At 39.2% G+C, this 23,479-nt stretch overlaps 1 protein-coding gene across 7 annotated transcripts in view; it reads right to left on the bottom strand.

Moving 5' to 3' along the window:
- Positions 1-23,479, bottom strand: part of NBEA (neurobeachin) — an 837,833-nt gene that overhangs the window by 598,285 nt on the left and 216,069 nt on the right. For all 7 annotated transcript variants that reach the window (XM_027833036.3, XM_043531828.1, XM_043531837.1 and 4 more), the window contains one exon: positions 12,002-12,148. In XM_027833036.3, the coding sequence (XP_027688837.2) occupies positions 12,002-12,148 (147 nt within the window). The remainder of the gene's footprint in view (positions 1-12,001; positions 12,149-23,479) is intronic.

Below are 23,479 nucleotides of genomic sequence, written 5' to 3'. Positions count from 1 at the left end.
AAAAGTTCAATGTTTCAAAAAGTTCAATGAAGAGAAGGTTGTTGGGGGCGGAATAGATCTGGACAAGGAGAAGAAGACTGGAGATAAATATGAGAAGCGAGCGACATATGCTTGTTTTGTTAAAATATTATATGTTTGCTGTTGAAGAAAAATATCCAGAATACTTAACGTTGTTGTTTTAGTTAAATAAAACAATTTAAATGACTGTCTGGTGATATTCTCCTCCTAATACAGCATGGTAAGAAAATCCTCCAAATATTAATGATTGATCTGTTGAATTGGAGATATTTATGAAGTAATTGGGAGGTGAACTATCTGCTTCAATTACCTTTAGTAAATGAAAAAAACAAACAGACATTCATTTTTTGATATAGCTGTAAAACTAATCTGAAAAGTTTTCAAAATAAATCACTGTTTAAATATGTATAGTGTGTACCTTCTAAAAATGAAACCTACATCTCTCTCTGAAGAATATGTATTAAGGTTATAACAACCAACAAGAATGCACTTTTTATGCTCTAATAAATTTGTTAGTCTCTAAGGTGCCACAAGTACTCCTTTTCTTTTTACTTTTTTTGTAGAAAATCATGATTAAATTGAGTCTTCCTTACTAGTGATTTAAATCAAATCCACCCTGATTAATATATTCCAACGATCCATAAGACACACAGGATTGAGAATAATATGGTGTTACTGATATCCAATTATTTAGGGATGTTGATACCAACACTATATTTTCTGTATATATTATATAAAATTTTGGTATTAATCATTAACAGATAAATGTTCAGAATTGAGCAACCTTTTATTTGAGCATCCTCATCATGGTTTTGAAAACTTGCCTTAAATCTGAATCTTAGTAGATTTTTGACTTTGGCATACTTCTTAATTGTCTGGTATAATTTTGATAGCACCTCAGGCATACAGCTTCTCTATTTTTGTTCCTATCTACCTGACTTGCTCTTTTTTTGTGACTGCTAAAAGATGTTCCTGCTGCTAGGCTTTTTTAGTACATTATCGATTTATAGCAGTACACTAATCCTAATCTATCATGTCACCTTGCTCAAAAAAAGTAAGGGTTCGAATGCTTTTGAACGAAGTCTAAGAGAATAGAAAGTATGCTATCTTCTATAAACCTGGCAGTTGTTAAAGTAACAAGAATAAAAATGATGAATACATGGGGTCTCAGAACACACAGAAAGGCTGTTTCTTCAGTGAGGAACCAGACTGAAATAGTTTCTCTCATGACTTTTCCATTCCACTCTATTTTGAAGAATTATGAGGAAATAATTAGGAATACTGTACATTTCCTAGATTACCTTTCACTAATCCCAAAACAGATTTTTTTTCTTAAGATTGCATATTTGCACCTCAAATCAATAAAGTTGATATTTTGTTCATGTTGGGGAATTTTTTCTCCCAAAATGTTACAGAACAGTTTAGCTGGAAGATTTTTGGAAGCTCACCATGACAAAAAAGAGCTTACTTCCCAGTAACTGTTGTTCTCTATAGTCAGCTCTGTACATTCACACTTGTAGGATTTGGTGCTCTGGCATTGAGCTGCAGAACGGCCTTGAAAAATCATGACCATGCAAAGGGTACCTGAGCATTCTCACCTGAGGGTGACATCATCTTGCCATATAAAGAAATGCATCTCTCAACTACCTCTATTCCTTCTCCCAAACCACAGTCCTGATGTTATACAAAACTCAGAGCTGGGCGGGTAGTGTGAATGCACAGAGGTGACTCTCAAAGAACAAGTGACTCTTTTTTAAGGGCCTCTGAGCATTACTTCATGTGAAAAATTAGCAAGCTATCTCAGGTGCATGGTGGGTGAAGAGTTCTAGCTAAGTATGGTCTGTAGAACTATCCCAAACTGGGAATCAGAGCAGAATGCTAAGTCCACGGGTAGTGCCTGATGAAAACATCCATTGAACTCCACGTTGTTGCTTTGCATAGCTCCAAAGGAATAGCATATTTTAGCAGTCAAAAAAACAAAAAACAAATCAGGTAGACAGGAAAAAAATTGAAGAGTAGAGTAAATCTTTAAACTAAAATGCATTCATGAGTCAGGGAGTATGAAGGAGGTGAAATGATACTTCCTCTTTTTCATCTGTTTATGATCATCTTATGGGAAGATGTGTTTCCTCTTTTTCTTCCTTTTACCTGAAGAGGCAACTGACTGGACTTAAAATCTTGAAGCAGAGAATAAATTGGGAATTGGTGCTGAGAGCAATAGCGCCAGGTGAAGAATAAGCACCATTACATCCTGCATCAGCGCCACGGCTATTCAGGCCTTGAGAGACAGTGCCGTTCTGGTCTTTGGTGCCAATATAGATTTAAACTATGCCAGTGGTGCTATGTAAGGGACTCACTGCCAGTACAATGCTGAAGAGATCCCAATGTCCAGCTTAGGGTAGACAGAAGTGCTAAGGCTGGAACAAGTAATGTCTTGAGTCCTGTGTCAGAGGATCACATCCCAGAGGTTAGTCTCAGTACCATCAACGAGCCACTGTGATTTTGGGCTGTAGGCATTGGTAAGAGAGTTGCACCTGGAGCCTTCTGGTGTGGTTAAGTGAAGGTATGGCAAATCATACATTGGGTTACCCAGTGGACCTCAGCCTGACAGAATTCACTGAATGTGGGCATCAGTCTCTGATATGATCATCAGTCAAGAAACACGCCTCGTAAAGCACTTATTGGGTTCAGGGCTTGACAGTCTCTGTAAGGATCATAGGGCTCCTGGGCCAAGGGCAGGGTGATTTCTATTAAACTATCCTATCCTATTCAAACTATTTACAATAAGGTCTTGAGCTAGGCTAAGGAAAGGTCTAGTTCTGAGAAAACAAGTCCTCTGGCGTGGCAGCAAAGAAGTGAGGTAGTTTGGTGTGGGAGGTACTTCCTTATATAGGAGTAGGACAATGAAGTCACTCTCACATGAGAACACTCATGCACCACCCCAACATGGCTTTTCAAGACAGCTGCACAGCTCAATGCCAGGAGCAGCAAAATCACACAAGTATGAATGCACAGAGAAGTAACAAGCTTCAAAATACTATCTTAGAGAAACAGAACTATATATTTGAGTCAATCCATTCATAGTAAGAGTCAGGATTTTTCCTTCAGTAAAAAGGTCTTTCACCAACAATATTACTGTATTTATACTATATATCCTAAACTTATTATATATTTTGAGTTTTGAAATCTATCAGACATGCCAACAAGGTTAAATAAAAAAATCACAGGGGTGTCGCAAAATAATTCCATGGTGTTTCCTGGGACTTCAGACAGGGGAAAAGTCCTTACCTGTAACTTTGGGAAGAGTTTCCCATTCCACCTGTCTTGGCCAAAGACAAACAAGTAAAAACCTTTCAGCATTCTCCCAGGATTATACTTCAGCTGTTTGGGATATATTCTCTTTTTGGTTTTATTCAGTTTCTTTTTTTCCCTCTAAGAATGTAGTAATATGCTTTGTTTTACTGTATGTTAATGAGAAAGTAGTGATATACCTCCCACTCTCTAACAGTGGATTTACATAAGCAGGATGTACCCCCCAGTAGCCTTAAAATCTAAAACAAAGCCACGGTGAGAATGCCATGGTGATATAAAACATTCAAAAACTATTTTTCAGCAGAAGACAAAATTCAATCAGTATGCCAGAAATACCAGGAGGCCTTGCTGCCTAATTCTGGAATGGGACTTCTGGAGGGTTAATCATGATGCCATCCAACCTAGCAGTTTAAGACTAATGGCGTCCCTTTGAGTGAGTACAAACTAATTATATTGTCAGAGTTAGTGCTAAGATTCAGTCTCATGGATAACGCAGTTTTAGTTTTGTGTTCATAGTATTTCCAATTAATATTATCACTCTCATTGTAGTGAAAATGGATTTTCCTCAATTTATTTTCAATCCTAGGAATCAGAAAATAGTATGTTGCCAGTATGTCTAATTGAAGCTCCTAAGGTGACTAAGCTTTTCTCATCAGCTAATGATGCAGACAGGTAAAAATATGAATAGTTTTGTTTCCCAGAAAAGTGACTACTACACTGTAAGACATTTTGAAGACTCTCAAAACTGTAGAAAGGCTACCAATACAGAGTTCTCCCTTTTGGCAATCCTCGCACAATACTGAAATTCAGAAACTGCCCATGGCTTGGCGGGATAGATATGTGGAAGTAAGCATCCTTGAGACTGAGAATTCTGAACAATTCATGGGAGACAAGGAGGGATTAATCGACGATAGGGTAACCATTCTGAAATTCAGCTTTCAGATTAATTTGTTCAGTCTTATCAGGACTAGAATGAATAAAGTATCCTCATTCATTTGAATATATCAAAAGAATTTAGAATAAAACAACTTTCCCCAGCAACACTGAAGGATTTATTTTACTGATCCCATCTGAAAAAATGAATTGACTAAATTGTCTAAGAGGGATAAAGGACATTGGTTTTGGGGCAGCATGGAAGTCGACACATGAGAACCTTCTATCATTTCCAAAAGCCAATTCACTCAGATAATTCCTCGGCATGCCATCTAGAAGAATAACTGTATTCCTTCATACTTCTCACTAACTTTCCTTATTCCTTATCAAAATGCTTCTCCTGTGACACCCCAAAACTATATTGTGCCAGTTTTACAATTTGATATTATCATCAAACCTCACGAGAATGTGTGGCTATAGATTAGAGCTGATCATAAAATAATTTTAGTTCTACAGGCAATTCTGATATTTGAATTTTTTTCCCCATTCTGAATGTTTTGACGTTGCCTGCAGAACAAAAATTACAAAAAAAACGTAGGACTATTATATAGCTTCATTTCAATACTGTTAAAATGTTTTGATAAGGTAAACATTGCTTTGTTTCAACAACACAGAATATTTATATATACAATATTAATTTTAATATTTTATTTGATATAAACTGCAAATGAATGTCAACATTTAAATAAAAACTATTGACATTATTGAAACGAAGTGAGAAAGTCAGAATGATTTGTTTCGACTTTCCCCCCATCAAAAATTTAATTGTAATAGACTAGAGCTATCAATTAATCGCAGTTAACTCATGCAATTAACTCAAAAAAGTTAATCGTGATTTAAAAATTTAATTGCGATCAATCACAGTTTTAATCACACTGTTAAACAATAGAATCCCAATTGAAATGTATTAAATAATTTTGGATTTTTTCTACATTTTCAAATTATCTTTATTACAGATAGTTGCACTGTAAAAATGATAAAAGAAATAGTATTTTTCAATTCTCCTCATACAAGTATTGTAGTGCAATCTCTTTATTGTGAAAGTGCAACTTACAAATGTAGATTTTTTTTGTTACATAGCTGCACTCAAATACAAAACAATGTAAAACTTTAGAGCCTACAAGTCCTCTCAGTCCTACTTCTTGTTCAGCCAATTGCTAAAACAAACAAGTTTGTTTATATTTAAGGGAGATAATGCTGCCCACTTCTCATTTACAATGTCACCTGAAAGTGAGAACAGGTGTTCACATGGCACTTTTGCAGCCGGCATTGTAAGGTATTTACATGCCAGATATGCTAAACATTTCTATACTCCTTCATGCTTTGGCCACCATTCCAGAGGACATGCTCACATGCTGATGACTCTTTTTTAAAAAAAATGCGTTAATTACATTTGTGACTGAACTCCTTGGGGGAGAACGGTATGACTCCCGCTCTGTTTTACCCGCATTCTGCCACATATTTCATGTTATAGCAGTCTCAGATGATGACCCAGCACATGTTCATTTTAAGAACACTTTCCCTGCAGATTTGACCAAACGCAAAGAAGGTACCAATGTGAGATTTCCAAGGATAGCTACAGCACTTGACCCAAGGTTTAAGAATCTGAAGTGCCTTCCAAAATCTGAGAGGGATGAGGTGTGGAGCATGCTTTCAGATGTCTTAAAAGAGCAACATTCTGATGCAGAAACTACAGAACCCAAACCACCAAAAAAGAAAATCAATCTTCTGCTGGTGGCACCTGACTCAGATGATGAAAATGAACATGCACTGCTCCACACCATTTTGAATCATTATCGAGCAGAATCTGTCATCAGCATGGACACATGTCCTGTGGAATGGTGGTTGAAGCATTAAAGGAAATCTGAATCTTTAGCGCATTGGGCACATAAATATTTTGTGATGCCAGCTACAACACCTGTTCTCACTTTCAGGTGACATTGTAAACAAGAAGCGGGCAGCATTATCTCCTGCAAATGTAAACAAACTTGTTTGAACAACTGGCTGCAGAAGAAGTAGGACTGAGCGGACTTGTAGGCTCTAAAGTTTTACACTGTTATTTTTGAGTGAAGGTTTTTTGTACATAATTCTACATTTGTAAGTCCAACTTTCATGATAAAGAGATTGCACTATGGTACTTGTAATGGAGGAATTGACAAATACTATTTCTTTAGGTTTTTTTTTACAGTGCAAATATTTATAGCAAAAAAATATAAAGTGAGCACTGTATATTTTGTATTCTTTGTTGTAATTGAAAACAATATATTTGAAAATGTAGAAAACATCCAAAAATATTTAAATAAATGGTATTCTATTATTAACACTGTGATTAATCACACAATCGTGAATAACTTTTAAACCGTGCTATTAATCACGATTATTTTTTTAATCGCTTGACAGCCCTATAATAGACATGTTCCTGCAAAAGGCTTTGACTTCAGTGAAAATTGAGGTCACTTACCTGTAACCACAGGCTCTTTGAGATGTGTGGTCCCCATATGTATTCCATGCATGAACATGCATGCAATCCATGTGCCTGAGATCACAGATTTGTAGCAAATAGAATCTGGTGATCCACACTTGCTCAATTACTTTTCTCATTCTCTGAAACAACACACAAATGCTGGTGCAGGCCAATGCCTCATCAGTTCCTTCTCCTACCATGAATCAGATAAAATCTGAAGCAGAGGGGAAGGACAGCAGACAGTGAAATGCAGATAGGGACCACACATTTCAAAGAGGATCCAGTTAAAGTTAAGGGACCTCCATTTCTTCTTCTTCGAGTGCTGATCCCTATGTTTTCCACATGAGGGTGACTGGTAAGCAGCATTCAAACAGGAGGAGGGTGTGAGGATGCAATTGTTATGGGTATCTGAAATACTGATGTCCCCACAGCTGGATCTGCAGAAGACACCTGGGCTCGGGCTTAATGCTTCATAAAGGTGTGGAGCTTTACACAGCTGTCCTACACATATCCAGTATCAATACCTCTCAAAGAGATGCAGTCAAGATTGCTTGTGTTCTCATAGAGCAGGTCCTCAACTCTATATGGGGGAGGAATACGGGCCAACTGATACCGGAGAATAACGCATCCACAGATCCATGCAGAGTCTCTGGGTAGATGACGCTTGTCCTCATGATAAATCTGCTATAACAACAGTCTTGGTGTTTTCCTAACTGGTTTCATTCTTTTATGATAAAAGGCCAAGGACCATGTAACACTGAGGGAGTGCAGTCTTTTCTTCACTGAACATATGTGGTTTTGGGAAGAATACTCGTATGTGAATATATTTGTTCATGTGAAACTCAAAAATTACTGTGGAGATGAATTTTTCATAGAGGCAAAGGGAGACTTCCTCTTTATGAAATATGGTATACAGTGGGTCAGCTATGAGTGCTCCCAATTCACTCACTCATTCTGCTGATCTGATGGTGATTAAGATGACAACCTTCATGGAACAATAGAACATGGACCATGTGGCCATAAGTTCAAAAGGTGATTGGATAAGGACAGAGTACTAGGCTGAGGATGCATTTTGGTGTTGGTTTCACCACTAGAATGCTCCATCAAAAGAAACTCTTGAGTGATATTGGGCAGTAACAGATGACATGGAGGAATTCACATGTCATTCACGTCTGGGTCTTTGCACCTGTCATTTATGTGGCAGTTTGTAAGGGTATTGTTGATAAAATGTGCATGAGGGAGGTCTGGAGCTATAAAGTTGCTTGTGGTGTTTTGGGGGTCAGAGTGGGGGAAGGTCCTCGATGATATTCTGGACCTCCCTTGGAAACACCCAAGAGTGAAGCCACAATTCATGCTTCAACTATGGTTGTGGTGATGGGTCTACATGCAGTATCAGCTGCATCTACTGCCACCTAAAATGATGTCTTAGCTATCAATCTGCCTTTGTTCCTGAGGGCATGTCATCCTGTGGAAATTTGTCCCCAAATTCTAGAAATGTGGAGTAATTTGTGAAGTCACACTTTGCTAATAATGCCTGGCAGTTAGCAATTCTAAATCGGAGACTGGTAGATGAAAATAATTTCCTCCTCAAAAGACCAAGGTGCTTAGTATTCTTGTCAGTTGGAGTGATCTTGGGGTGCTGTAACTTGGACCTCTCTATTGTTGCCTGTGTTGCTAAAGAGTTGGGTGCTCGGTGACTAAACAGAAACTCTGTCCCTTTAGATGGCACAGAACGTTTTTCAGACTTTTTGGGGTAGGGGCACAGGAGACTGTTATGCTACCCAATACTAGTAAGTTCCAGAAAGGCCTCATTGACAGGGAGTACCATCCAAGAGGGCCAGAGGGTATAGAATGTTCAATAGACTATTGGGTGTCACGGAGCTCCTTGAATGGAGTCTGGAGCTTGGCTGACACTCTGCAAAAGCTCCTGGTACTGCCTGGTCATCAGATGGGGAAGGAGATTGATAGAGTAATCATCTAGTGAGAATGACAAAATACTTGTCAGAACCACTGGTTCCAGTTCTACTTCCTCCTCTGCAAACTCCAACAGAGCTAGTTGGTATCTGCTGGGACAAGAGGGTCAGTTCCATTCTTGAACATAACTGGCATATCTGCTGTAAGGAGACCAGTAGTGCCGGTAGAAAGGACTGACTGGTCGGGAAGGTCCTCTTAACTGGGAGAAGGGCAGCTCCAAAACCACCTATGGAATCTGTCAGGGTCTGTCCGCCTTGGAAGTAAAGGCTCACTTCAACCTCCCTGGTCACTCAATAACAGACTTAAAAGTGGCAATTCTTTAACAAAAAAAACTTTAAAAACAGACTCCAACGTCAAACTGTAGAACTGGAATTAAACTTGCAAACTGGACACGGTAAAATTAGGCCTGAATAAAGACAGAGTGGATGAGTCATTACAAAACCTAATTTTACAATACTAATTTCCCGCTACTGTTACTCACATCTTCTTGTTAACAGTTTGAAATGGGCCACCCTCATTACCATTACAAAAGTGATTTTTTTCCTCCCTTGGTATTCTGTTAATTGAATTGTCTCGTTGGACTGACCTCCCACCTGGTAAGGCAACTCCCATCTTTTCATGTACTATGTATAAATATACCTGCTCCTGTATTTTCCACTCCATGCATCTGATGAAGTGGTTTCTAGCACACCAAAGCTTATGCCCAAATAAACTTGTTAGTTTCTAAGGTGCCACAAGAACTCCTCGTTGTTTTTGCTGATACAGACTAACACAGCTACAACTCTGAAACCTGTTTTTAAACCTTGGGACTCTGGGCATAGTCCTTCACAAGGAGAATCTCCACGAGATGGGGAAGACCTAGACAACTATACTATGGATATATTCAAACACTAAAAATAATAAGTCTAATCTTACTAAAACTATTTAAAATATATATTTACAGACTCTAGAGTAGAGGAGGATTTGTAACGGACACAGAGGATTCTAACTCAGAACATGTGGTGGTAAGAAGAAACTAGAGATGTGTTGATCAATGCCGCAATTTATTAACTCAGTTCAGAATATGAAGAGGGCAACTGAGCAGGCATGGAGCAACAGACACTACTTGATACAAATCTCTGGTCTCAGGCATATGGAGCGCATGCCTACCCACATGTTGAATACACATGTGAACCAGCACTCGAAGAACTGCATTTTCCAATGGGAAACTGTTCCATCAGAAATTTTTTGACCATCTCTAGTGTAGAGTCTCAGATTGTGATCTACAAACCCACTACTTATTAGGGGCACAAGCCATCTATGGCCTTATAACTAAAAGTTGCTCAGCAGATCCAAGATGGTGAAATAGCTCAGAGATAAGTAAATGCCCCCAACCTTTGTCTAAAATGTATGATCTTTACTTCTCATCTCAATTGTTCATCTCAATTGTTTTTCTATCCAAGCACAGACATTTAGAGGTTGAAAAGCCACTAAAAAAATCTCTTCTAGTGTTTCCAGCCCAGGATAATAACTACAGAGTTTTCATATAGTTGGGCAATGTCTGGATACTTACCTGAACTGACCTACAAACCTTTTGAGAAGTTTCCAGAATTATGTATTCTAATGTTGCAGACTACAAATTCTGCAGCTTTTTTATTTGAGTTTTTAAATTAAATATGAAAATAAGTGATACAGTCAGTACCCATTTACTGTGATATTATACACTGTCACTACATTTTCTAGTTCTCTGTATAACAGCAACTTTATATACAATGCATAATAGAAGTTGACAAGAAGGAAGTGAGATTTTTGGCAGCTCGGAAGTGAAACAACTAACACTTTCAGCATGGGGGATGTGCACCAGACCGTCTGGAATTGAGAGAGAAACCTGGTAGTTGTAGGATTCTAATAAAATGATCAGCAGTGAAAGAGTTAACAATGTTGCTATTTAAACTGTCTGCTTTTGGTTTTGGAGTTCACAGATCCCAGACTTTCTGCAAACTCCAGTAGGAATTGTTGAATTGATTTATCCTTAATGTTTGCAAAATTATCGTTACAACAATCAAGATTAGATATTTAATTTTTCTATAAAGGAAAGCTTACATCTCATTGCACAATATCAGTGCAAGTGTTGGCCAGTGAATATATACCACAACCACCTCTGTAGTCAAACATAATAAATGAGACAGGATCCTGGACACAAAACACTGAACTAAAGTAACTTTCATTCTGCTAAGCATTAAAATACACAGTATACTATACTGTTTTCTTTCACTGCTAGTGAATATGATTGTTTTGAATTCCAGAAAAATCTACATATACCAGTCACATAGGACATATATCCTATTATCTCTGTATTTCACATATACTCTCCTATTCATATAATACACATAGCATGAGACACATGTATAGTCTCACTGTATATCATGACAACATTGTTTTTACAGGACCATTTTCTAGATGTCATACCAAATTTTAATGGAGTTTAAAGGTATCTTAGCTTATTTTGATCTGTTAATTTAAATTCTGTATTTTGCATATACATAGCACCTGGCTTCTCAGGGACTCAAGCACTTTAAAAACAATATCACAAGTTCTACCATTTTACAAACGGGGAAACTAAGGCTCAAAAAGATTGACACTATGTCACCAAAGAAGAGTCTGGAATAGAATCCAGCTCTGTCTCCCATCCTCATGCTTTAACTGCTAGAGTTAGACAAACCAGCTAAAATAATGCTATTTACAGTTTCCACAGAAAATAATAAATATTGCTTTTATCAGAGAACAAAGTAAAGTATGTACCATCAATTTGCCGAAAATAGTAGCATGATGGCATCAGCACAACCATGAAAACCAAAGGACCACTGATATTTCAACTGTAGAACCATTTGAAACTCTGAATTTGCACTTTATAAGAGTAGATGGTTACATTTTGATCAGTCTTGGTCTGTTACCTCTCTCTGAGTTTGGGGTACAAAACAATAAAAAGGCTTGATTTCCCTTGTTTGGAATAGACTAGAATTGCAATTTCACATGATTTCTTTTTGACCCAAATACACATTGTACACTCAAGTATGTTTCAAAGGAAAACAAAATTTAGTGAATCTTTTAAAAAGCTGGTTGAATTTCAGATTGGTAAAGAAGTTTTGAAAAAAACAGATGTGAAATGTTCTCAATGAAATATAAACCACAAAGCTCTACTCAAGCAGTTCCAAAAGAGGTGCATTCAAACAAAATCATTGGCTAAAAAAATAAAAATACCTCATTGTGTTTTTAATTGGAAAACTATTTTTATATTTGTGAAATAAATTAAGTTTTTACCTTATATCCAGGTCCTAACTGATGTATTGCAAATATCTGTGCTGGATTGAGTGCTTCAGTGAACACATATACTGCTCCAAGTTGACCACAAAACACTCTGTTTGCATCAGCTGTCTCTGAAGAGCCAAGAAAACATTTATCATAGCTCTGTTAAAAAAAAAAAAGAAATTTTAATGAATTTAAAATACTTGGGGAATATTCAAAGAAACAGTCCTTGTTTATCTTTTAATGAAGAACAAACTAGTTTATTATTGAATAAAGTAATATCAAGAAAAGAAAAAAAAACAACTTTAATTAGTGTAACCCTCTCTGGAGCTGGTTGTTTCAGTCATATTACTCTAAGCCTCAAGGAGACTCTCCTGTGTACAACAGCAGCAATGGTTACAAAGGCTGAGGACTAAGTTTCCCAAATTGCCTAGAGTTCAGGGTGAAGATTGAACAAGTTGAAAGCTACTACAAGAACCATTCATAAACTCTGAGACAAAGGGTTTTGTTTTACTTTCAGTTTTGGCTATTGTTGGTGTTGGGTGGACCAGAGAGAAGCATCACAGCCTGGAAGGTCCTCATTAAACTACTCAATTCCTACCCAAAGGGAAACTTTGAACTCTGTTGGTGGTTACTGCATTGTTAAAGGACGTCAGCCCATGAGACCAACTATGCAGGAGGCTGAGGAGGAATTCCAGGTCAGACTACCAAGAGCCAACCTAATTTTCTATTGGACTCCAGACGAGTGAGCCTCAGGAAGAAACTACCCTTTTAGGGCTGAAGACCTCATAAGGAATCCTATGTCTATTTATTTTATTTGTGAGTTTTAAGCCAGCCAACAATTACAGTGCTGCATCACCCAGTAAAGAATTGATTCTCAATTCACTATCTGCCTAGGTGGGCTTTGGGAGGGAGCAGGGAGGTTTGGGCCCATTGTAAATGTTGGGAGGAGAAGGGTGTAAGATATTGTTATTTTATGATTCTAGTTACTTCTTCTCTTTCCTTATCCCTTATACTTTGTTCCCTGTACCTAATAAAGTTCCCTCTGCTGTTTTACTGTTACTTTGGGAATAGTGATTATTTTATTTTTTGCATATTGGACTACTGTCCTAGTATATTATTTGGTAGTAAACATTTTCCCAAGGGAAAACCTGCTTGTGTTCTGGGCAGTATAAGGGGCACCTTTGGTTGGAGGCACCAGGTTCCAAGATAGAGAACTCAGGACCCAGACTCCTAAAGTGAGAAGAGAGAAATCACTCCAAATAGCAAGGAAAAGGCTTACGCCATGCCTCAGGGCTGGGATTACATTAGTTATTACAAGCATATTTATATGATGACCGATTGCCATGGTTGGTTTTCATTCACATTCTTCTTCCAGTAGTAAAAACAAATAGCCAATTCAGCAAGTATCAAGCATTCTCCTACATTTATACCCAGAACACATGAAATATTCAAATCTGTCTCCTTTTATTCTAGAACTGTAAATAGGTATTCAGTCAAAACTACACACTGGTGTTCAATGAATTAAACAAACAGCTTCTTCCTTGCATATTCTTTCTGAGTTAACAAGGAAAATAATTAAGTGTTTATCATACTGAATGGAAAATTGTACAACTGCTAACTGTGATATGTAACCTATATTTAAATCAGCTTCTGTACCAGATGATTGTAAAATAGCTAATGTGATACCAACTTTTTAAAAAGGCTCCAGAGGTAATCCTGGCAATTACAGGCCAGTAAGCCTAACGTCAGTGCCGGGCAAACTGGTTGAAACTATAGCAAAGAACAGAATTGTCAGATATATAGATGAACATGATTTGTTGAGGAAGAGTCAACATGGTTTTTGTAAAGGAAAATCATGCATCACCAATCTACTAGACTTCTATGAGAGTGTCAGCAAGTGTGTGGACAAGGGTGATCTAGTGGACATAGCGTACTTAGATTTTCAGAAAGCCTTTGACAAGCTCCGTCAGAAAAGGCTCTTCAGCAAAGTAAGTGCCATGGGTTAAAAGGGAAGGTCCTCTCATGGATCAGTAACTGATAAAAAGATAGGAAATAAAGGGTAAATAAATGGCCAGTTCTCAGAATGGAAAGAAGTAAATAGTGGTGTCCCTCAGGGGTCTGAACAGGGACCAGTACTATGCAACATATTCATAAAAGATCTGGAAAAAGGGGTAAACAGTGAGGCAGCAAAATTTGCATATGATACAAAATTACACAAAAAGAACAGGAGTACTTGTGGCACCTTAGAGACTAACAAATTTATTAGAGGATAAGCTTTCGTGAGCTACAGCCCACTTCATCAGATGCATAGAATGCAACATATAATAAGAAGATATATATTTCATACAGAGAATGAGGAAGTTGCCATACAAACTGTAAGAGGCTAATTAAGATGAGCTATTATGAGCAGGAGAAAAAAACTTTTGTAGTGATCATCAAGATGGCCCACTTAGTTGACAAGAAGGTATGAGGATACTTAACACAGTATACATACATAAATACTCACTCTCACCTTCTTGTCAACTGTCTAAGTGGGCCATCTTGATGATCACTACAAAAGTTTTTTTCTTCTGCTGATAATAGCTCATCTTAATTAATTAGCCTCTTACAGTTTGTATGGCAACTTCCTCATTCTCTGTATGTGTGTGTGTATATACACACACACACACACACACACCTTCTTGCTATATGTTCCATTCTATGCATCCGATGAAGTGCGCTGTAGCCCACGAAAGCTTATGCTCTAATAAATTTGTTAGTTTCTAAGGTGCCACAACTACTCTTGTTCTTTTTGCGGACACAGACTAACATGGCTGCTACTCTGGAAACTACTCAAGATAGTTAAGTCCCATGCAGACTGCGAAGAGTTACAAAAGAATCTCACAAAACTAGGTGACTGGGCAACAAAATGGAAGATGAAATGCAATGTTGATAAATGCAAAGTAATGCACATTGGAAAACATCATCCCAACTATACATATAAAGTGTGGGGTCTCAATTAGCTGTTACAACTCAAGAAACATCTTGGAGTCATTCTGGATAGTTCTCTGAAAACATCCGCTCAATGTGCAGCGGCAGTCAAAAAAGTGAACAGAATGTTGGGAATCATTAAGAAAGCCATAGATAAGACAGAAAATATCATATTGGCTATATATAAATCCATGGTATGCCCACACCTTGAATACTGTGTGCAGATGTCATCACCCCATTTCAAAAAAGATATATCGGAATCAAAAAAGCTTCAGGAAAGGGCAAAAATGATTGGGGTACGAGGAGACACGACTAACAGGGGATATGACAGAGATCTATAAAACCATGACTGGTGTGGAGAAAGTAAATAAGGAAGTGTTATTTACTCCTTCTCATAACTAAGGCTACATTTTAGTCATAGATATTTTCTGTTAAAGTCATGGACAGGTCACGGGCAGTAAATAATAATTCACATCATGTGACCTGTCCATGACTTGTACTATATACCCCTGACTAAATCTTGGGGGCAGGGGTGGGGAGCAGCCTAGGGGTGTCGGCAGAGGGGTGGGGTGGGTGTGGTCTGAGGGTGCTGGATGGGCAGCCCAGGTGCAGTACAGGTGCTGGGGGGAGGGGGCTGGCAGGCTGCCTACCTGGCTCCGCGCCTCCCTGGAAGTGGCGACATCCCCCTCTCTCAGCTCCTATGTGGTGGCATGGCCAGACAGCTCTGCGCACTGCCTCCACCCAGAGCACCAGCTCCGCAGCTCCCATTTGCTGGGAACCACAGCCAATGGGAGCTGCAGGCAGAGGCAAGGAACTGGGGGACATGTTGATGTTTCCGGAGAGCCTCCCGAGGTAAGCACCGCCCAGAGCCCTCACCTTCTCCCGTGCCCCAACCCCCAGCCTGTGGAACTCCTTGCCCTAGGATGTTGTGAAGGCCAAGACTATAACAGGATTAAAAAAAGAACTAGATAAATTCATGGAGCACAGGTCCATCAAGAAACCATTGGCTATTACAAGTAACCATTTCCAGTGTTTTTCTGGTGTTTACTGGATGAACACCAATTTCTTCTAAAAAAAAAATCACTGCTGTTTTATCAGAGCTAATTGATTAAAATAAAAAATCAGAAGCCTTGTATACATTGTACAGCATCTAAGACGATGGATCCACAACCTGACTGTGCCCTTTAGGTGATACAACAATATAAACTATATCATTTAATAACAGGGTGGATAAAATAATTGTTTTTAAATTAAAAATTTTATTTATACTATTTTTATTTAAATCAAAAATTTTATTTACACTATTTTTATTTAAATCAAATAAGTTTATTTTTAAAAAATAAACCTGCTTAAAATTCAATATAAAAATATGATAACATATGACAAGGTATAAATTTACTATATATTCTATAGATCAGAAGAGACCACAAGGGTCATCTAGTCTAACCCCTGCCAAGACACAGGATTTGTTGTGTCTAAACCATCCAAGACAGTCTCCTTTTGAAAACCTCCAACCTCCCAAGGCAGTCTGTTCCATTGTCCTACTGTTCTTACTGTTAGGAAGTTTTTCCTGAGAATTAATCTAAATCTGCTATGCTGTAATTTAAACCCATTGCTTCTTGCCTTGCCCTCTACGGCAAAAGAGAACAACTGTTCTCTTTTTTATGACAGCCTTTCAAGTATTTGAAAGCCGCTGTTATGCCCCCTCAATCTCCTCTCTTCCAAACTAAACATACCCAGTTCGTTCAGCCTTTGCTCGTATACCTTGCTTTCCATCCCTTTGATCATCTTTGTTGCTCGCCTCTGGATCATTTCCACTTTCTTCACATCCTTTCTATACATTGGTGACCAAAACTGGACACAGTACGCTGGATGAGGCCTAACTAGTGCGAAGTACAGCGGTACTGTCACCTCCCATTACTTGCATGCTATACCTCTCATTAATGCAACCTAAAATTGCCTTTGCTTTTTTTTGCAACAGCATCACATTGCTGACTCATGTTGAAGTTGTGATCTGCCACAACTCCCAGAGCCTTCTCAGCAGTGCACACCAGTTATACCCCATTCTATATTTGTGCATTTGTTTTTTCTTCCCTAAGTGTAGCACCCTACATTTGTCTTTGCTGAATTTCATTTTGTGGCTATAGCCCAGTTCTCCAGTTTATCAGGATCCCTCTGAATTTTAGTTCCATCCTCCAAAGTGCTGGCAACCCTCCCCTATAGCTTTGTGTCATCTGCAAATTTGATCAGTATGCTCTCTATTCTTACATCTAGGTCGTTAAAGATGTTAAAGAACACCGGTTCCAGAACAGATCCCCACTTGAGACCTCCTTCCATTAATTGTTACTGTTTTGGCATGATTTGTTCATGGGTAAATCCATGCTGGCTGCTAGTGATTAGCCCTTCATCCTCCAGGTATTCGCAAAATAAATGTTTTATACATTGTTCTAGTAGCTTCCCTGGTATCGAAGTCAGGCTGTCCGGTCTATACTTCCTGGGCTCCTCCTTTTCCCCCTTTTAAAGATGGGCACTATTTTAGCCCTTCTCCAGTCTTCCGGGACCTCTCCTTAAGTCACATCAACTACAGCCACTGCAGTCCACACTATGTTCGGTCAGTGGTACATGTCCTCACCAGGAGCGCTTGCACCGACAGCCCTCAGCCCTATGCAGCAAGAGGCGATGTAAGCAATACAGTGTCTACACAGACAAAGCACTGACCTAATTACATTGGCTTAAGCACTACACCTCTCATGGGGCTGGAGTTATGATGTCAGAATAGTGGGTGACTTACATCGGCGGGAGGGATATTTTAGTGTAGACGCTTACAGAGTTAGGTCAATGTAAACTGCCTTATGTCCACCTAACTCTGTAGTGTAGACCAGGCTTAAGTCCACAGCAGACTACTGCTGCACAGATTCATACCCCAGCTTGCCATGAACTAAAGTTGGTGTAGAGAAACCCACAGGCAACACATCTCGAAGAACATCAATTACTATAAGGTAAATAACCTCTTTTTCTTCATTGAGTTTATCTAGGACTTCCACTCTTAGAGACTGAAAAGCAGTTTACAGATGGAGGTGGGTATTGAAGTCTTACATAAAGACAGATCTAAGTACTAATCTACCAAAGGCTTTATCTATTCAAGTTGCCTGTCCAATTACATAATGTTTTCTGAAAGTATGAACAGAAGCTCATGTCGCTGCCTAACAAATTTCTAAAATGGTGGTATTATTAAAGGAAGTTACAGAAGCAACTTGGGCTCCTCTACAATGGGCCCTAATTACTAATGGGGATCCTGATCTGCAAGCATAAAACACAATTTAATGTCTTAAAATTCAATTTGAAAGCTTCTGAGAATAAATCTGTTTACCTTTAACTCTTGGCATATGCCATAATAAATTTGGAAGAATGCCTAAAAGACTTAGTTCAATTTAGATAAAAGGCTAAAACTCTAGATATATCTAAAGATTGCAGCGCCCTTTTCATTCTACTGGCACGAGGTTTTGGGCAAAATATGGTCATAGCTTCCTTCTGACTTGAAGGGTTAACAGCAACAACTTACCATCTCTGGTTGACTATATACCTTTTCAAGAGGATTGCAGCAGCTCTGGAAATACCACTTGAGGTACAAATATCATAAGCTTTTAGATATTGTATATTCCTTTGCTCATGACAGCATAGCCATACCCTAAATGACTAGTTATGAGAACGAGTTCACGCTTTAACTCCAACCCCACCAATTATTGCAGTTACATCAAAGAAAGCTGACAGGACATATCAAATTCCCAGTGAGAACTTTGAAACATTTTATACCCATCCATTGCCCACCTTTTTGGTGGTCATTGCTGCTCTACAGCATACAAAGCAGCGACTTATAAAATGACTCCCAGGAACAAGGAGCCTGTGGGTATGTCTCTAATGCAATTAAAAATCTATGGCTGGCCCATGCCAGCTGACTTGGGCTTGCAGGGTATAGATGCTTGGGCTGGAGCCTGGGCTCTGGGACCCACCCCCTTTACAGAATGCCAGAGCCTGGTCTCCAGCTCAAGCCTGAACATCTGCAATGCAACTAAACAGCCCCTTAGCCTGAGTCCCACAAGCCTGAGTCATCTTGGGCCAGACTAATTGGTGTGTAGACAATCTTCTGGGTAGAAAGAGGTATTCCTTGGCTGTACTCCAAAAAAGCATTTGTTACTATCATACTCTTCTATCTAGACAGGATTGTCTGTTGGCAAAAACTGTTGGCATTTTTTGATAAAGCACCTCAGGAATCTCAACAAGAAATGCACAATTTTGTTAATGAAGGACTTTTAGTCTCCAGAATTGCTTTACAAACAGCTACAGATGCAGCTGACACAGCTACTTGTTCAGTTGCATTGGTGATAGTCATGACAAGAGCTTCATGACTTCAGTCCTCTGGCTTTCCACTTGATGTTCAGAATACAGTGGAAGAGTTACCCTTTGAAGGAACAAATTTATACAGTCCCAAGACTGCTGATTCATTGCACACTGTGAAGGTTTCAAGAGCTGCCTAAAAGATCCTTGGAATTTATACTTCACAAATCAGAACGAGACCATATAGAGAGCCTAATTACCAGTGACTACGATGCTTCACAGAGGTACTCAAGATTGTGAGGAACTTCGTTATCTCCCACCTTTAGCATCAGGAAGCCTTGTCTGTGCCTGCTGTGGGTCAGCGCCTCAACTCCATTGGCCATAGACAACACAAGCACTCCTCTCTAGGCCTAAAAGGTCCCAGGGTCACTCTATAAATTAACAATTTGCACACCCCATTACCAGTACCTAACAATGTTAAACCTATCTCAGAATACTAATTAAAACTAAAATACTAACAAAGAATTAATCTAAAGCTAACTGACTAAAACAAATATTTACAACAGACTAAACTAATGAGTTTAAAACAAAGATAATGGACTGCTAAAACGTTCTGCCTGTAGCCTAAGGCTGCATTAGAAGGAACTGAGTAGCAGTTGGTCTGCACTACCCTTTTATTCCCTCGGGAGATCAGCTGTGGGGCAGGCATTCCATGAGCATCGAAGGATGGACAGGGGACAGCTAGCAGGAAAAGTTTCTGATTTCTGGCAACAGGAGGCACACAATACCATGAGTGAACGCCATGTAGACTATCACATGAAGTAGTGCTATTTTAACTAAGCTAAGTATTCTATTTACAGAGTTAGAAGGAAAATAATGTTCTTTTTAAAACAAAATTAAATGGTTTTCCTCTTTCCCCATTCCTTTTGAATGTTCACTTCCCATTTATTACCCTGCTCAAAAAGCTGACACCAAATTAGGAAGGAGGGGTTTATTAGCTTGTGTTTAAATGAAGGCGTCTAATTGGGTTCTAACTGTGTCAAGTTCCTCTAAAATTAACTTATTAAAATTAACTGAATTAACTTATCTCCTTTTCTCAATTGCTTTGGTTGTTGCTGGGACTTTTTTTTTTAAAATACAAAAAGCATACAAAGCAATATTTCCTCTTGTGTGCATTAAGATTCCAAATCATGAATGAAAAATAATTTAATTCCAGAAAGAATATTTCATTTACAAATTCTATAAAGACTATCTTTAACATAACTTGAGAATCACCAATTAGCAAAAGCTGTGGCACTATATTTACCTTCTAATCAAAGGGATAGACATTTGATTGAGTCATACAATTAGAGATACACAGCCAGATTTAATAATAGAAAAGAGAAATATGACTATTCTGGAAAACAGATTTGATGAAAAGACCCCTTACGTTTGGATTCTGTACCATTCAGTCAGTAACATGTCCTGAAATCTATGCAGATGAAGTAAGAGAACTGTTAATACATTTGCCAAGAAGAGCTATATAGAATTGAACATCTTGAGCAAGAAAATCTTTGCATATATTTTAAAAAAATTAGCTCCATTAGAAAATATATTCTAGAAATCTTATGTTCTGTGTATCTTTTCATCCATGAACAATTATCTATGTAAAGTAATACTTTATTATTTAAGGCAGTGGTTCTCAACCAGGGGTCTGAGGCCCCCTGCAGGGCCATGAACAGGTTTCAGGGGGTCCTCCAAGCACGATCAGCGTTAGACTTGCTGGGGTCCAGGGCAGAAAGCCAAAGCCCCACCACACAGGACTGCAGCATGGGACCCCAAGCCCCACCACCATGGGCTAAAGCTTGCTACCCCTTAACGCTGTGCCCTGGGTTTTATATGCAGAAAAACAGTTGTTGTGGCACAGCTGGGTTGTGGAGTTTCTATAGAATGTTGCGGGGGCCTCGAAGAAAAATGTTGAGAACCACAGATTTAAGGTGGCAAGTACTGCCTGCCATTTAGAAAGAGGATTCTTTTATGCTGCTAGGAAGCTTCTACCATTGCTCCCATGCTGATTAAGAAGCATGTTCTCTCAAAGTGGGTGATGAGAAGGATCTTTGCAGGAAAAAAAGATAGCAAAGAAGAGTTGGAAGGGTGGATTTCTCAAAGTTCAAAACCCTTCTCAAAATCTGCTGGGGATGAAGGTAGTTTAAGGTATTTATATCTGAATCCTTCCTGCATTGTCAGATGCCACTTACGCCAGAGCATGAACAAGGCTCTGGCATCCCTGGAGGAGCAAGTGGGCCAGGTGGTGGGATATGAGAGGAGCCACTGTGCCAGACAGCGGGGTGCGGGAAAGGGGAAGTGGTGGCATAGGGGAAAGAAGTTGAAGAGGCGACATTGAGACTGTTGCATTGTGAGCAGAAAGGAGACCAGGCTGGAAGGCAGGCTGCACAGGGAAGGGGCAGTCACTCTCTTGCACACAGAATCTGGGGCGGTACAAAGTACAATCCTGAGCTCCACATTATGCTACATACTGCCCCACAAAAATTTTTCCTGCCCTACCTGTTGTGTAGATCTGGTGCAATTAATATTTTTTTAAAAGAAATACTGAGGATTAATGGTCATTTTTGCCATTAGTTTTCATAGTTGAAAGGTTATCAGCAGATACTGAGGCACAAAACCTTAAGAGAAACTTAAAATAATTTTCCTCTATCAAAATGGCCACTGCCTCCAATAGTTCCCAAGGAAAGCAAACTCCCTGTCAGAGAAGCTAGTACCTTATGATGTCAAGAGGTGAAGAGGAGCTCTGTGAGAAGATATGTATGGAAGCAAGATCCATCTTTGCTAAGGGCAGCCTTCTCTCAGTCCCACTGAGAACAATATGAGATGGTCTTAAATTTGAAATAGGGCAATTCTTCACGGAATCCTCTGTACTAGAATATTATTCCTCTGTCTCTGCTGAAGCAAATTCCTTCAGTTATGAAGAACAGCAGTAAACAATTACTAGTGATCTTAATAATGTCTTCAAATGTAGCCAATTCACAAGATTTCAATGAATTAACAAAGGCTACATCTACTCTATGAGCTAGGGGCATGATTCCCCAGTTTGTGTACACATACTTGCACTTTCTTGATGAGAGCTAGAGTCAGTATAAATAACAGCATAGCTGAGGTAGCACCGGGAGCAGCAAAGGAGGCATGGCTGAGCCATGACGAACACATAACCACTGGTTTCAGGTGGGTTAGTACTCTGCAGAGCTCAGCCATGACTCCACTGTTACTACCTGTGCTACTGAGGCTACACTTCTATTTATACTCATACAAGCTCATCAAGCAAGTGCAAGCATGTGTACACAAACGGGGAATATCATCCTTTAACTGCCAAATAGGTTATGTCTACACTACAATCAATCAGGCTAAACAGGCAAATAAATGACAAGCACAGGGATGAATTTAAATGGCAGGCCTCAGACTTTATTAATTTAACACCACAGGGGAGGGGTCACTATATGCCCATCCCCACTCTCACATACCTGGCATTTAACTGGGTTCAGAGTGGGGTTACCAGATCCCAACACAAATCAAGAACTTGGAATAGACCTTCCATGAGAAGTGGGAGGAGGGGGAAGAGAGTATCAAGGCAGGAACTGCAGATCACAAATATTTCAGGTACCCCCTTTTCCAAAAGGAACACTGTCCACCTACAAAATTCCAGCTTTCATTTACCCTTGGGAGCTGACCCCTTTAGTTTTTGTCCGTACAGAACACCAGCCACAAATTGCAATGAGCTAAACAGTCTTACCTTTCCTAATGATAAACTATCAAGCCTATTTCCTTTCAACTCAACCGGTCCTCCATGACTTTGTGAGGAAGGCAAAAAATATCAGCAGAACTGGGTCAACTTGGCCCAATGGACCAAACAGGCAGTGAGTCAGACTGCAGCTTCCTAAAGAACACAGCTCTTGTCCTACAACTAAGGGGAATGAGGAAGGGACTGCTGAAAACTGCAAGAGGCCTTTGAAAACCCCATGATGAGTTTAAATAGATCAGGATGAGGTGAAGGGGAGTATGAGAGCCAAACAACCCAGCCAATAGGAGGTGGAGGACATCAGGAGGAGAAGGGGCGTGGTTGCTGCTTCACCAAGCATGCACTCTCAATTCCACTTCACTGCCAGATGCTGTCTCATTGCTGCAGTCTAATCA

Source organism: Chelonia mydas, chromosome 1 (assembly GCF_015237465.2).
Source record: "Chelonia mydas isolate rCheMyd1 chromosome 1, rCheMyd1.pri.v2, whole genome shotgun sequence".
Classification (NCBI taxonomy): Eukaryota; Metazoa; Chordata; order Testudines; family Cheloniidae; genus Chelonia; species Chelonia mydas.
Note: the sequence above shows the minus strand (reverse complement) of the source record. Positions and strands in the feature narration are given on the sequence as shown.